Source organism: Amphiura filiformis, chromosome 3, assembly GCF_039555335.1.
Source record: "Amphiura filiformis chromosome 3, Afil_fr2py, whole genome shotgun sequence".
Classification (NCBI taxonomy): Eukaryota; Metazoa; Echinodermata; class Ophiuroidea; order Amphilepidida; family Amphiuridae; genus Amphiura; species Amphiura filiformis.
Window position 1 is genome coordinate 63,308,084 of NC_092630.1, and position 15,257 is coordinate 63,323,340.

The 15,257-nt window shown below is 36.5% G+C and overlaps 2 protein-coding genes across 2 annotated transcripts; both read left to right on the forward strand.

The window, feature by feature from the left end:
• LOC140148924 (uncharacterized) lies at positions 1-9,065 on the forward strand. The gene is made up of 7 exons (XM_072171035.1): positions 1-552; positions 976-1,175; positions 3,134-3,888; positions 5,138-5,197; positions 6,932-7,065; positions 8,222-8,862; positions 8,966-9,065. Exons 1-6 carry the CDS (start codon positions 274-276, stop codon positions 8,849-8,851), a joined length of 2,058 nt encoding a protein of 685 aa, XP_072027136.1. The 5' UTR covers positions 1-273; the 3' UTR covers positions 8,852-8,862; positions 8,966-9,065.
• Positions 9,066-9,653: 588 nt separating this feature from the next.
• Positions 9,654-10,971, forward strand: LOC140148925 (uncharacterized). The gene is made up of 2 exons (XM_072171036.1): positions 9,654-10,312; positions 10,416-10,971. The coding sequence occupies exons 1-2, from the start codon at positions 9,695-9,697 to the stop codon at positions 10,674-10,676; spliced, it is 879 nt and encodes a 292-aa protein (XP_072027137.1). The 5' UTR covers positions 9,654-9,694; the 3' UTR covers positions 10,677-10,971.
• The last annotated feature ends 4,286 nt before the right edge of the window (positions 10,972-15,257 follow it).

The window sequence follows — 15,257 nt, forward strand, 5'->3', positions numbered from 1 at the left end:
AAAACTGAACAAATAATTCTCTAGTGGTTGCAGTTGTTCCGGGTTTCGATGCATGTATATTTTCCCGGGTATTTTCATAGAATAGTCTACTACGTCAACACGGTCAAGGAAGGAAATATAATAATATATGAAAAGGATCTCAAACTTGTACTTAAAATGTAAGAAAAACTATTAATCTCTACTCGGGCGGACTCGGGCATGGTGATTAAAACCATAGAAAGTCACTGGTGACTAGTGTGTTTCATTACACCGAACTTCAAGTTGAAATTTAACATGGCAGACGCAACAGACTCTGACATAAAACGTACTAAATGGTCGGTAAGAGGATACTCAATTAACGAACTTGTCGCCAAATTCTCGTTACCTATTCTGGTCAAATCGGCCAACTCAAGCAAAGGCCATGGAACTGCTGGTATTGTTGCTCATCAAATATACAAGATAAAACGACTGCTTCGTGTACAGACTATCAGAGCTCACTTAATGTCGTCGTCGGAATCTGGCGTATTGCCTTTGCAGATAAGGATACCAAAAGATTACCGTGGACCATTTCAGGTAAAATAGAATTGAAGTTATATCTGTATAAATAAGAAGTTTGCTTATCTCGTGAGGCAATTCTTATCTTGCATATTTTTTTATAACGAATTGAACTTAGTTTTTCCAATTTCACGGCAACAAATTGACAACAATTATTCAATCTCACTCTGGTTTGTCGGGTGGTTTGCTTTGATAACAAAAAGTTAAAAAATGCCTAACGTTATGAAGCGTGTTCTAAATATTGGCCAAATTTGAATATTGTTTGATATAATATTCTTTTTTTTTAAATATCCCTTGGCTAGAAAACCTGTTCCATGAATATAAAGAAACATATAAGATATTGGAAAATACAATTATGTTTTCAATAAGACAATAATCAAAATCGTGTGTAAATGTATTCACACGAGCAATCGGATATCCTTTTGTTTCACCTTTGGGTAGATAACACCAGTTGAATCAAGCATGTACAGGGATGTCAGCTTGGTAGATGTAGTCAAATATAGACCAAGATATATCAAAGTAGTGAAAACAGTCTCCAATATAACGACTGGGGTTCATATCGACCTCAATGCCGGTGATGAACTCGAAGTCATAGGAACAAGAAAGAGAGCGACTAAAACAGGTGTAAAAGAGTACATCAAGTAAGTAGAATATTATCTCACATTCTTATCGCGTTTAAGGGTTGATTGTTTTAACAAATTTCACTATTCCTTAATTTAATTTTTAGCAGAAAATTTGATCAGTATAGAGATATAATCATGAGTGAAAACATGACACGGAAAAACAGTGGCATGATCGACGGGAATTATGAAAACATGTTTAATTATTTGACAAAGAGCTTTCTCTATTTTGAGACCTTTTTAACCCATTTGACTGTCCATACGAGAGTAATGTGCGAAATCCTTAGCAAATTACGTCTAAAGATGTAGCTTAAAGCCATATTATAACATTTTCATACAAAATAGATCAGTAATTCCTTACCATAAAATGCTAGCTTTTACTGTCAGATATATGCCCTTTTAATTTTGAGCCGAGTAACTACCCGCAAACACAAAAACGTTTTTAAAACGTTTTAAATAAGTTATATTTTGGGTTTTGGTTTAGGTAATAACGTTTTAATAACATTAAAATGTCGGGTTATATAAAGGTCATGAAATCGTTTTAAAACGTTTTGTATGAAAACACACTACAAAAATATTTGTAAAATGTTTTCGAAATGTCATTTTAAACTATTTTTGCAAACCTTTTTGGCCAAATATTTTGTCAACACTTAAATAACATTATGTTAAAATATTTGCACCAGGCAAACACAGAAATGTTCTTAAAATGTTTTTACAAAACGTTTTAATAACATTTAAATGTCGGGTTATATAAAGGTCATGAAAACATTTTAAAAACGGTATTGTAAATATTTTGGGCAAACATTTTTTTGCAAAATATTTTTTCAACCCCAAAATAACATTCTCTTTAGAATGATTTGCACCAAGTTTTCAAAAATGTTTTTGGAATGTTGTTAAAACGTTTTTATACCATTTATATAACCCGACATTTAAATGTTTTCTGTAAAACATTTGTATTTGCTGTGCAGTAAATTACCAACAAATGTTTTTTAATGTTATGAAAACGTTTTATACCATTAATGTACCCTTTATATAACCCGACATTTAAACGTTTTCTGACAACCTTTTATAACCTTTTGCGAATGATGTCGAAAACGTTTTGTGTTTGCTGGGTAAGGCAAAGCAAAGCAAAGAAGACTGGAATTTTCTACCAGCGCCGATGTCGCCAATACGTATCACTCCTTCGGTCGTTTTATGGTACGATCCTTTGTTGTGTAGATGACCGTCGCACGCCATGTACGTACTGTGTTATGAACATCGCGTATGCATTCGACTAATATTTCCAGCGTAATAATAAAACGACGGTTCCTGCGTTTTATTCCAAATCTCAGATTTTGACAAAACTACAGAAGCAGCACCTAGGGTCTTGATTTTTTGCAGGTATGTTGGTTTAATAAAGTACAATATAATCGTGTAAAACAGAATTTTGAAAAATATTGAAAGCGTTCTCCTCAGCAAATGTTACAATATGGCTTTAAGTGTTTTGTCTAAATTGATTTGTAATGATTAGTAGCGGGCAAATTTATACCTGGGAAGATGAGACATTTTATCGTGTACTGCTCTCATGGCTTTACATACTATTGCTTTGGGATAACTTTTTAACCAACAGCTTTTGTGAAAACATTTTAAAGGCTGCAAGTGATCGTAGTCTAAAAAATGTCTAAACCATCGAACGAAATGTTATCTTTAACGATATTTATATAAAGACTTCGCGAAAAGTAACGCAGCCGCTATAAATATGCCTACAGCTTCAGAACTATTAATCGACGAATGTGATTTGAAAATTCGCGTTAATAAATCCTCCTCCTTCATATGTTAAATATTAGAAGCTGCAGGCTTATTTATAACGGTTGCGTAACGTTTTGTGAAGTCTTTATAAACTATAACAAAGGGACATTGTCAAATTTATATGTCTTATTTAAACATTTTTGATCAAATAAATATATGCCCCTTTTCTCTCCTTTTTAAAATGTTTTCAGACTACGGAAAAATTATCGTGAGTTTATCTTGAACCCAGACTGTGAAGGAATGTTCCAGGTAGTGGATGACAGCACATCATACACCCTACATGACATTCTGGAACGATTTCCACTTCCTCAGAAAGTCTCCGTAGTTGACATTGAAAGCCACAGTGAAGATCTTTTAACCCTGTTTCCATCAGGCGTATCAGAAGGTACCACTCTGATGCTCAAAGACAATGTGCTAGATGAATACGTCGTCGGTGAAGACCTGCAAAAACAGATTCGTGCCATACTACATATTGACGCTGAACTGTACTTCTACGTTCCGGATTCAATTAGCCCGTCTTACGTGGAAAAAGAACAATTGAGAATGACTCTTGGTGGCAATGATCTTGATGATGAACAGATTTTCATTGATCGACTTATATGTCTGGCTAAAGACAAACCTGTGATATGTGGAGCTGCGGGAGAGGTGTTTAAGAAGCTTTTTCTTCACCCAAGAACAGCAACTTCCCATGCTAGTGAGCATGGTGAGTCACCTCAACATTTGCTGTCTCTTTCAGAAGAACAAGGTTGCTACACAAATGTAGAAATTCGTCCAACCATTTCTAGAGATCAGCAGTTCGGCAAAGTTGGTGTTGGCATACCGATGAGCAATGATATGCCCGATTGGCCCCCTCCAATCCCACCAAAGCCACCAATTGGTCAAGGAGATAAACACAACGTAAAGCTGCTCACACCAGAAGAAACCCGTAATGCATTTGCTGATAACAGTGAGTTATTTTTTAAGTTTATGGACCAAAGTATATAAAACTATATATTTTTGTAAAGGAAATAAATTCAAAGAATCCTATGGTACACAGTATAATAATATTTAAAAAAACTGTTACAACATTTAAAACAATACGGGTTGTTTAAGTGCCCCGCAGGGTCACTCTAAGTGGGACATTTTAGACATCGCTTTGGATTGTATCTTGTAACGATGATAAGTATACATTTTCAGAAAGGAAAAAGATGCAAGGAATCCAAATAGCACAGCAGATTTCTGAAAAAGTGAGCAGTTTCTGAGAAAAGCATTAAGTTTGATTTTCCATGCCATTTTTCTTCGTCCACCATAACAATTTACCTCAAATTTCCATCGACGATAGCTGCATATTTATGTTATAAAGATATAAAACGAGTAACTGTTCTTTTACAAAAAATAGGTCATTGACATGTTCAAGCAGGATACAAGATTGATAGCATTCAATGATTTTTGCTGGACCATGAAATGGTACCAGCCTATATTAATGTATGCTACTTACTTACTAACTTACTTACTGGCTAACCTTTTGGTCTGAAATGGACATATCTCGGAATGCTGGTTCCTTTTGATATTGATATCTCAAAATGCCAAGAAGGTATGACCACCGAGTGGTGTCAAATGAAAGAGATAAAAGTAACGAATATAAAAAAAATCACCATCGGGGGTATTACTCCTCATAAGACCTGGGTAAATATTCATAATTTGGGTCCTTTTCATATCTCAAAATGCCAAGAAGGTATGACCCCGAGTGGTATCAAATGAAAGAGAAAAAAGTAAAGAATATAATAATTAAAAATTCCCCACCGGGAGTGACACTCCTCGTAACACCTGGGTCATTATTCATATTATGGGACCTTTTCATATCTTGATATGACAAGAAGGTATGACCCCCACCCCCGAGTGGCAAAATGAAAGAGAAAAAAGTACAGAATATAATAAAAAAAAAATTTCCCCACCGGGGTGACACTCCTCCAATTTTGGGTCTATATCTCAAGAAGGTATGTCCCCCGGGTGACAGTGGCATATTACCATATACTACCGAAGCCCCATGGTTCAGCTATGGTGCGGTAATCGCTCTAGTTATTTATAAAGTTTTCACTTCCTTAATGTGTTCAAAAGGAAGAACTGCATGTAAACAGATTATTTTCTCGTTTCGTATTTCAGTATCTAAACTTTGAAACAGAACAAATAAACAAAACATGTTTTTGCATTTACAGGCAGCGGAAGGCGTGTTTGGCGTGAATCCGAGCCACTTTACGAAGACCCTGATGCAGGAAGTAAGATATACTGGTTCTATTTTGGAAAAATCGAGTTTCGAATCTGTTGTCTGCCTAACAGTATTTTGAGACCATGATATCTTTGTTAAACGAATTAATCTGCAAGAAATTTTTTATACATAAACATTATGTGGCCAGAGGTTTCCAGTGATATAAAAATCTCAACTTTTTTTGAGAAAAGTGGGGGGATGATGCTGTGGATCACGAAATGCCCTTTTAATAGACTGGTTACGTTTTGCAAATGTTTGCGTAAAAATGGGCAACCAGCTTATTTGTTAAAAAATTGACCACCCCCGCTTTTACCTTTCTGCCTATAGGTCGAGAACGGTATGTTGTAGACAGGTCAAACACTACTGTTTCTTAATCCTTAAAGGCCCTTTCAGTGATTTCACAGGAACATTAAAAAAAATGGAAATTTGTCAGAGTTGCTTAGAAATAAAGAATAAGTCTACAGAATTTCATTAAACCACTTTTCCCTGAATACATCGACAAATTAGTCAAAAACAGAAGTTTTAGAAAGGTTTTCTACTTCAACTCAGATCGACTCGAGAAAATCGAGATTTTCGTACAGTGCGCCCCCAATCGACTGGAAAAACTTCCTAGTCCAGTGTTTCTAACACGGGGAAGTAGAGTCTAAATTGATTTAAAACAGACGCTTAATTTTTGTAGTAGAAAACAAAATAAGCAATTAAAGGTCACCGAGGCAAACTAACGGTCAATTCAAATATGAAAAACAGTTAAAATTGTGTATCTTGTTTAAAATAGTAGCTACTGATGTAATAAGTAGTAGAAACAATACGCAACGCGTGTTGGTACGGTGGAGAGTGAGCTTCTTTCGATCTCGAGTCGGACTTTTTGTACTGTCAGTATCAAAAGTCCAGAATCATGCAAATGCTTTATTTTGTCTAAAATACACGGCTTTCGACCGAACCACTAGCAGGCTATGTTAGCACATCTATGCCAATTACAAAGGTACCAAAATCTGAATTTTGATGATTTTTACGATCGTCCGGATGAGCAAATCACTGAATGGGCCTTTAAGTTAAATGAGAGAAATTTTAAAATTTGACCCCCACCCGCTACCCAGCCAACACCCTGCGTTTTCACGACGTTCACTGACGTTATACTTAGGTTGCAATTAGGTAACGTCGTAGTGACGTATTTACAACGTTATTTTAATGTATCTTGATATGATTTTAAAAAGCCTTTTTGAAACATTCGGTAATGACGTGGCATTTACGCCATAAACACGTACGAAGTTAACTGTCTGTAATTCATACGTTGTTACAACGTTCGACCGGACTAAATAGGGACATTTGAATAATGCGTTCACAATTTGACGTCGAAACAACGTCATAATGATATTATATCAACGTCCGAAAATCAACGTCCGAAACACGAATACGAGTTCACAAATTCAAGTATTTACAATGTATATAGATGATGAATTTTATACGACGTTGTAACAACGTAAAATTGTTAAGGGTAAGAAGTTTAATTTTGGGAAAACCTTAAATGTTTGTTGTGGGACCATCTAAAAAACCTATAGCATTTAGTTTGGGTTAGGGGGCGGTGTGTGCAAAGCTAGTGGTACTACACCCCGTCTATTATGGGCTTATGAGTATGCCTAGTAGTTTATGTCTGTTTATACTTTTGCATATAGAGCACTATAAATCAATGCTTTTAATTCAGTCATCCTAACAACATTAATGACTGTGTTGTGTGAATTTCCAGGTGCCAAAAATGATGACAAAGATGACGACGATTATGAGGAAGTGGCATGCGATGAAGATGATTCTGATTCTGGTGACTCTGACAACTCTTATTTAGAGCTTATTGAAGATAGTGAAGACGCATTGTCAACCAATGTAAGATGATCATTAATGGGGTATTGGATATAAAGACTGCACAAAAAGTAACGCAGCCGTCGTTATAAATAAGCTTAACGCTTCAGAACTATTATTTTGTATCCACAATGCTTTGGCAAAGAATGAGGATGGTGTATTTATGCACATTTTGATACCTCCTTTGTCCAATTTCTTTCATTATTATGTTTTGATGGATCCAAGTTGTGATAATATTGGATCCAAAACATAATAATGATAAAATTGATGATTTACATAATATTTATTGGTCTCGCTATGAGTTGTAAAATATTGGACTCGACTACGTCTCGTCCAATATTTTAAAACTCATAGCTCGACCAATAAATATGGGCTCAACCGATCCAATTTTATATCAATATTAACAACACAGCGGTGTCTTGAAAGAAAAATACCCGAATTTAAAAGTTGCAGCTATTTGTATTGATTTGAAGTCAGTGCGAAGATAACCATTGACCACTGCATAAACTACGACCTTTAAATTCGGGTAAAAAAACTGTTTTGTTAATATTGAACGACATTGGACAAATCGGGTATTAAAATGCGCGTAACTGCACCATCCTTCGTTCTATGTCAAAATATTGTGAATACAATTAATAGTTCGGAAGCTATAGAAATATTTTTAACAGCTGCATTGCCTTTCTGTGCAGTCTTTAGTTCAATACAAATTATCTTCAAACGATCGTATGGCGTCTCCTAATTCCATGATGTCGGTTAACTGTCGTCGGCCCACAGAGATATTATATAATAAAACGATAACCACAACAAGGTATGAAATACCTTAGCTTGGCATGGGCGCAGACATCTTGAAAATTGTGGGATTCTGTTTAAGCCTATAGAAAAATATTAAATTCGTGAACATCGTGGAACATTCAACTACGCTTGTTACTCCGCGACTAATCATGCTAACTACACGCGCGTACAACGCTACTCTACGCGTCCATATTAGCGAGGCTATCTGCGTACAACTGCTTACTACGCACAGCCACGCAAAGAGTATGTTCCACGATGTACACGAATTTAATAATTTTTCTATAGTGGCACTTCCCTGGTTTAAGAGTATAATTTAAACTTTTAATAATCTTTTAGAATGTTTCCAGCCAGTATCATTGCGTTTTGGTACATTTTGACATTGCTACAGGTTTCAATTCAAGACGCAAACCAGATGGAGGATGACAAGTCTAATGATGAAAGTAAACTTGAAAACGAATACGAAAATACTGCTCGCACTCATCCGGTAAATAGACAAATCAAACGAACCAAGGCACCACCGCTTCCACAAGCCATTACTCATCAAAAGAGTAATTATTGCAAATCCCACACTGCAGCGGATAATACAGAAACATATGAAGACACATCTGATGACATTCCTCCAGAACTCCCACCTCGCCTCTATCTTTCCTCTGCAGAAACAATATCAGTGCCACCAACTATTCATCCAAAATATGGAAAAGCCCCAAACACAAAGATCAGTGAAATTTTAGGAAATCAGTTCGTGGTGTCGATAGACTACCATCATCACCAATCCCTGATGTGCCACCAGAACCACCAGCCAGACATGGTTCCATTCAAGCACAATCAAGACAACTACAACAGCAAGAAAGTTCTGAAGAAATGTGGCAACCGCAGACTGCAACTCCAACATCCTCCATCAGTTATGAAGTACACCTACCGCCGATGTCATCCTCGGATAAAAGACATACAGAATTGGAAATTTCAAAAGAACTTGACAAAAACAATCGTCCAAGTCCCCAACAACTACCAGACCTAATAACAAATAAGGTAAGACATTTTTATTGTACATCTGTTCTCAGGCTGATATAATATGCCGTCTGTTGTATCGGCAAAATCAGACTTCATCTATTGCGTTCTTTGTTTCTTCCAGGGTGATGTTGAAACAGTTACAAAACCACAATTTCCTACAAATCAGGAAGAACTCAAAAGGTTGTCTGTTAAACAAGTCGTCCAGGTTCTTGAGACACTCAAGTTTGCACCATTCTGCACCATCCTTCGTTCTATGTCAAAATATTGTGAATACAATTAATAGTTCGGAAGCTATAGAAATATTTTTAACAGCTGCATTGCCTTTCTGTGCAGTCTTTAGTTCAATACAAATTATCTTCAAACGATCGTATGGCGTCTCCTAATTCCATGATGTCGGTTAACTGTCGTCGGCCCACAGAGATATTATATAATAAAACGATAACCACAACAAGGTATGAAATACCTTAGCTTGGCATGGGCGCAGACATCTTGAAAATTGTGGGATTCTGTTTAAGCCTATAGAAAAAATATTAAATTCGTGAACATCGTGGAACATTCAACTACGCTTGTTACTCCGCGACTAATCATGCTAACTACACGCGCGTACAACGCTACTCTACGCGTCCATATTAGCGAGGCTATCTGCGTACAACTGCTTACTACGCACAGCCACGCAAAGAGTATGTTCCACGATGTACACGAATTTAATAATTTTTCTATAGTGGCACTTCCCTGGTTTAAGAGTATAATTTAAACTTTTTAATAATCTTTTAGAATGTTTCCAGCCAGTATCATTGCGTTTTGGTACATTTTGACATTGCTACAGGTTTCAATTCAAGACGCAAACCAGATGGAGGATGACAAGTCTAATGATGAAAGTAAACTTGAAAACGAATACGAAAATACTGCTCGCACTCATCCGGTAAATAGACAAATCAAACGAACCAAGGCACCACCGCTTCCACAAGCCATTACTCATCAAAAGAGTAATTATTGCAAATCCCACACTGCAGCGGATAATACAGAAACATATGAAGACACATCTGATGACATTCCTCCAGAACTCCCACCTCGCCTCTATCTTTCCTCTGCAGAAACAATATCAGTGCCACCAACTATTCATCCAAAATATGGAAAAGCCCCAAACACAAAGATCAGTGAAATTTTTAGGAAATCAGTTCGTGGTGTCGATAGACTACCATCATCACCAATCCCTGATGTGCCACCAGAACCACCAGCCAGACATGGTTCCATTCAAGCACAATCAAGACAACTACAACAGCAAGAAAGTTCTGAAGAAATGTGGCAACCGCAGACTGCAACTCCAACATCCTCCATCAGTTATGAAGTACACCTACCGCCGATGTCATCCTCGGATAAAAGACATACAGAATTGGAAATTTCAAAAGAACTTGACAAAAACAATCGTCCAAGTCCCCAACAACTACCAGACCTAATAACAAATAAGGTAAGACATTTTTATTGTACATCTGTTCTCAGGCTGATATAATATGCCGTCTGTTGTATCGGCAAAATCGGACTTCATCTATTGCGTTCTTTGTTTCTTCCAGGGTGATGTTGAAACAGTTACAAAACCACAATTTCCTACAAATCAGGAAGAACTCAAAAGGTTGTCTGTTAAACAAGTCGTCCAGGTTCTTGAGACACTCAAGTTTGATAATGACGTCCAAGCACGTTTCCAAGAGGATGGAATAGATGGAGAATTATTCTGTTGTTTGGATGAGAATGATCTGCGACAAGACTTTGGACTTTCAAAGTTTCATGCTCTGAAAATAGTCAAATTCATTAACGGATGGAGACCATTATTGTAATATCAACACAACACTCGATAATCATGGTTAAGTAAGTAATGCGCTATTCCGCAAAATCAATAGAAGGTGGCATTCACAAAAGTTTGTAAAACATTTTACGGCAAAAAAATGGACATTTCAACTGCTCAGTTCAAGAAGTGGGTACCCAGCAAACACAAAAGGTTTTCGACATCATTCGCAAAAGGTTGTCAGAAAACGTTTAAAAATCGGGTTATATAAAGGGTATATTAAGAGTATAAAACGTTTTCATAACCTTAAAAACATTTTTGATAATCTACTGCTCAGCAAACAAAAATGTTTTACAGAAAACGTTTAAATGTCGGGTTATATAAAGGGTATAAAAACGTTTTAATAACATCCCAAAAACATTCTTGAAAACTTGATACAAAACATTCTAAACAGAATGTTATTTTCGGGTTGAAAAATATTTTGCGAAAAATGTTTGCCCAAAATATTTTCAATAACGTTTTAAAAACGTTTTCATGACCTTTATATAACCCGACATTTAAATGTTATTAAAAGGTTTGAAAAAACCATTTTAAGAACATTTCTGTGTTTGCTGGGTTCAAATATTTTAACATGTTATTTAAGTGTTGACACAATATTTGGCAAAATGTTAGCAAAAATGTTACAATAACATTTTTGAAAACATTTAAAAATATTGTTGTAGTATGTTTTAATACAAAACGTTTTAAAACGTTATCATGACCTTTATATAACCCGACATTTTAATGTTATTAAAACGTTTTTACCTAAACCAAAAGCCAAAATATAACTTATTTAAAACGTTTTTAAAACGTTTTTGTGTTTACTGGGCAAGTGTAGCTGTCATGTGTAGATGAGTACAATATAATGTGTGTAAATTTCCAAATGTTCACATAGCAGCTATTGCACTTACCCTCTTATGGCACTGAAGAGTCGATTTCCAAAGTTATTTACTTCGTCACGGTGGCAAAAGAAATTTTAAAACATAACAATAATTGAATGTAATTCTTACATTCAACGTGTTTACTTTGATATTGTTCGGAAAGTAAATGGTTTTTGTAAACATTTGGTGTGTTTACTTTCTAAACGACTTTGAAACGTTTACTTTAGCGTTTAGGTGTCCTATACATTTACTGTGTAAATGAAAAATTAAACGCCAGCAAGACCAGCAAGCGTGACCAAACCCTCATGCCATTGAAAAGGATAGGAACTCTTTAGATAAATATCATCAAATTTAAGTATTAATTGAATGGCAAAATTATTACACATGGGGATTCCGAATTTGTAATATGTTATTAAGAACAACATTTTGAAAGTATTTGCCGACGGAAAGAATATTTATCGACGGAAACGTTTATAATATAATCACAAAGTTGAACAAAATAGACAATTTTGCTGCACAGTAGTGTCGAGTTGTTTACCGCCTTTGCAGTCAAATGTACAAGAAGAGCACCTACTATGTAGAAGGTACAAGAAGAGCACCTACTATGTAGAAGGTCACTTCGAGACTTTCTGTCTACAAGCTGTTATGGCAATGGCAAAATTATTACACATGGGGATTCCGAATTTGTAATATGTTATTAAGAACAACATTTTGAAAGTATTTGCCGACGGAAAGAATATTTATCGACGGAAACGTTTATAATATAATCACAAAGTTGAACAAAATAGACAATTTTGCTGCACAGTAGTGTCGAGTTGTTTACCGCCTTTGCAGTCAAATGTACAAGAAGAGCACCTACTATGTAGAAGGTCACTTCGAGACTTTCTGTCTACAAGCTGTTATGGCAGCGGTCACGTGCGTATTTAAATACGTATTTATAAAATATAGTCATGATAGTCGAAGCATACTGTTTTATATAAGATCTTTTTTATCATTAATTATCTGTATTGTGTGTTTTACTCGTATAGCATACTGTATGTCCTTAAAAATAAAGAATAAAGTTATTTTGAATTATAGAACAGAGCTGGTTACTTGTGTATCTTTGAGTGCATTTGGGAAAATGGTGTTTTCGGTCTTTGGTCTTGCCAGATCGTAACAGAAATTGGGGACTCGGCCGGGAAACACACTGTCAAAAAGTTGACATTACTTATCAAGTTATCAAAAATGCATTGATCGATGTTGCGCCGTGTGTGATTAACGAAGAGGTTTTCGATTAATCCATTTTGGACAAGAAAGTTGAAGCACAAACTCAAAACAGTGGGATGCAGTTAAATTGAAAGACCCCAAAATTAAGTTAGAAATGAAATAGTTGAAAATGCAGTTAGAAACAAAAGAAATATTAGAAATGGCAAAACAAGAAAGGAAACAAATAACAGAAAGAGAATAAAAACAAGAAAACTCGAAATGGAGAAAGCAAATTTAAATTTGGAAGCACATTTGAATCAAAAGAGATTGAAGCAAGAGAAATGAGACAAGCTATAGATCGCAATACCAGGCAAAGTTTCTTACAAACAAAATTCTTGAAAAGTTGTGCAGATGGTTATAGTTTTCAAAGTTTTGCTTTGCTTTCTAAACCTATTGCGGAGTCCAAATTTTGACATTTGACCTTTTCCCCTATAACTCAAGAAATGTACAACGGAGAGGGCAAACTTTACTTTTTCTGATGACGAGAGCAATACATTGGTATGGTTTTTAGCAAGATTTGACCAAAATTATTTTGTTGGATTTATGCAAATTAGGCACTGTTCCACGACTTGGATTTTTGGGAACTTTTGATGTTTTTGTGTGAGCTTTTTGGAGATGGACGCATGCGAAATGGATTCTGTTGCAATTAGTGGTGGGTAATTTTTTAATTTGACTACCCTACTGGAGCGCAGTATAATTGTTTGTTAGTCCTGCCCTGGTCAGATCTAAATGAGGCTGAATGGAGATTGGGAGACAGACATGGAGAGCGACGACTATATTCCTATTGCGAACCTTGATCAAATGATTGGCAACCACCAGTGTTGATATTGCATATATCATGTATAGACGAATCCAAATACACGCATTCCTACACCTGACTAGCAGCCTTTAGTTGGGTCCCCGTCGGCTACAATGCATCCAAAATGTGAAATGATTCGGCCTTGGCAGAAATTTTAAACTGCATTACATCACCCGTTTTACACCTTCCGCGAAAACACAGGCAGACAAAAGAAGGTCGAGGAGGGTTAATAGAATAATACAATAGAGATAATTCCGCAGGTAATCCCGTCGCATCTATTCATAGATGTACAAATGGATGAACGAAAGGACTATGTATGAATAGATGCAACAGGATTACCTCTATTGTATATTATTATTCTATATATTAACCCTCCTTGTCTTTGCATCTTCTCTAGGTGTTAGGCGGCTTTTATTTGCACAATCGGGTGCTCAAAACCCCAGGTTGGTGCTAGCCATGATGCCCCGGGGGGGGGCACTCGAATTTTTTTTTGGTAGGGGTGTGCCACCGCCAGTTTCGAACTTGAGGTCTAAGGAACTGATCGGCCAGCCAAAAAGGACGGTCTAGGGAACTGATTGGCCGGTCAAAAAGGGGGGTCTTGGGAACTGATTGACTGGCCAAAAGGGGGGTCTTGGGAACTGATCGGCCGCCAAAATCTGAAAAATCTCGGAAACTAAACCCGCAGGCCAAACCAGGGTTCAATTTTGTTGCGTTTTTGCCACAGATTTTTGAAGGAATTGATTTCACTTTGAATTGTGCATTAAATTATTAATCAGGAAAATCATTAATGCAAAATAGGTCTGGTTTGGCCCATTACGATGGAAACCTCAACAAAGCAAAACAGCATTCAAATCAAAATTACTAGACCCTGTAGACCTACAATCTATGCTATTAGCCTACTGATAATTATAGCAGCATTACATAAGCCCACCATAAAAACAAACCCACAAGAATTATTTTTTTCAGTGCCGAATAGAAAAACATTTAGACTAGGCCCTACATTGAACTGTCATGCTTATACCATGAGATGATTGAGTGAAGTGTGCAGAATTTGACAGCCATTCCACTCCCGATTTTACTAGACCAGTAGATCATAAATTACCTTTTAATTCATTGTTTATGGAGAGCTGCAAGGATGTGTACATAATTATTAAGGTACTTTTCCTCATATTTGGCAATTTTATTCCAAAAAGAGATCTCAAAATCATTTATTTCTAGCTAAATGTTCACCAGCTGGACTCTCGCGATCGGCATTGCTGCAATGTTTATTTATTATCAGTCAACCAGTGTTGCCACTACTAAAGGAGCCCAAAATCCCACCCAAAGTTCACCTTATTCCTTACAATGTGTTTCAATGGGGAAGAAATTAATGGAAAATTCCCTTTGAAGTTTTTGGGCTCGCAAAAGTAGCTTTTGGGTCTGCTTTTGGGCTTGAAATAGTAGGACAGAAAACACGTCTCTCAAGATGCCGATGAGAGCGGAAATCGATGATCTGAGAGTCTATGGAACGGCTAGAAAAATTTTGGGGCTTCAGAGCGGGCAAACAATGAATTCAGAGGGTCTAAGGAACGGCCAGTGGCTCTGAAAAAGGGGGTCGTCGCCGCGGCACATACCCGTATAGCTGGGAAATGTGAGTGCCCCCCCGGGCATGATGCACTTATGGTCCATG

Excerpts from the sequence above, each read along its gene's own strand:
- LOC140148925 (XM_072171036.1), top strand. The coding sequence starts at position 9,695 with ATGGAGGATGACAAGTCTAATGATGAAAGTAAACTTGAAAACGAATAC. Across the intron at positions 10,313-10,415 it reads CAGACCTAATAACAAATAAG|GGTGATGTTGAAACAGTTAC; the intron begins GTAAGACATTTT and ends TGTTTCTTCCAG.
- LOC140148924 (XM_072171035.1), top strand. The coding sequence starts at position 274 with ATGGCAGACGCAACAGACTCTGACATAAAACGTACTAAATGGTCGGTA. Across the intron at positions 553-975 it reads ATTACCGTGGACCATTTCAG|ATAACACCAGTTGAATCAAG; the intron begins GTAAAATAGAAT and ends ACCTTTGGGTAG. Across the intron at positions 3,889-5,137 it reads TAATGCATTTGCTGATAACA|GCAGCGGAAGGCGTGTTTGG; the intron begins GTGAGTTATTTT and ends TTGCATTTACAG.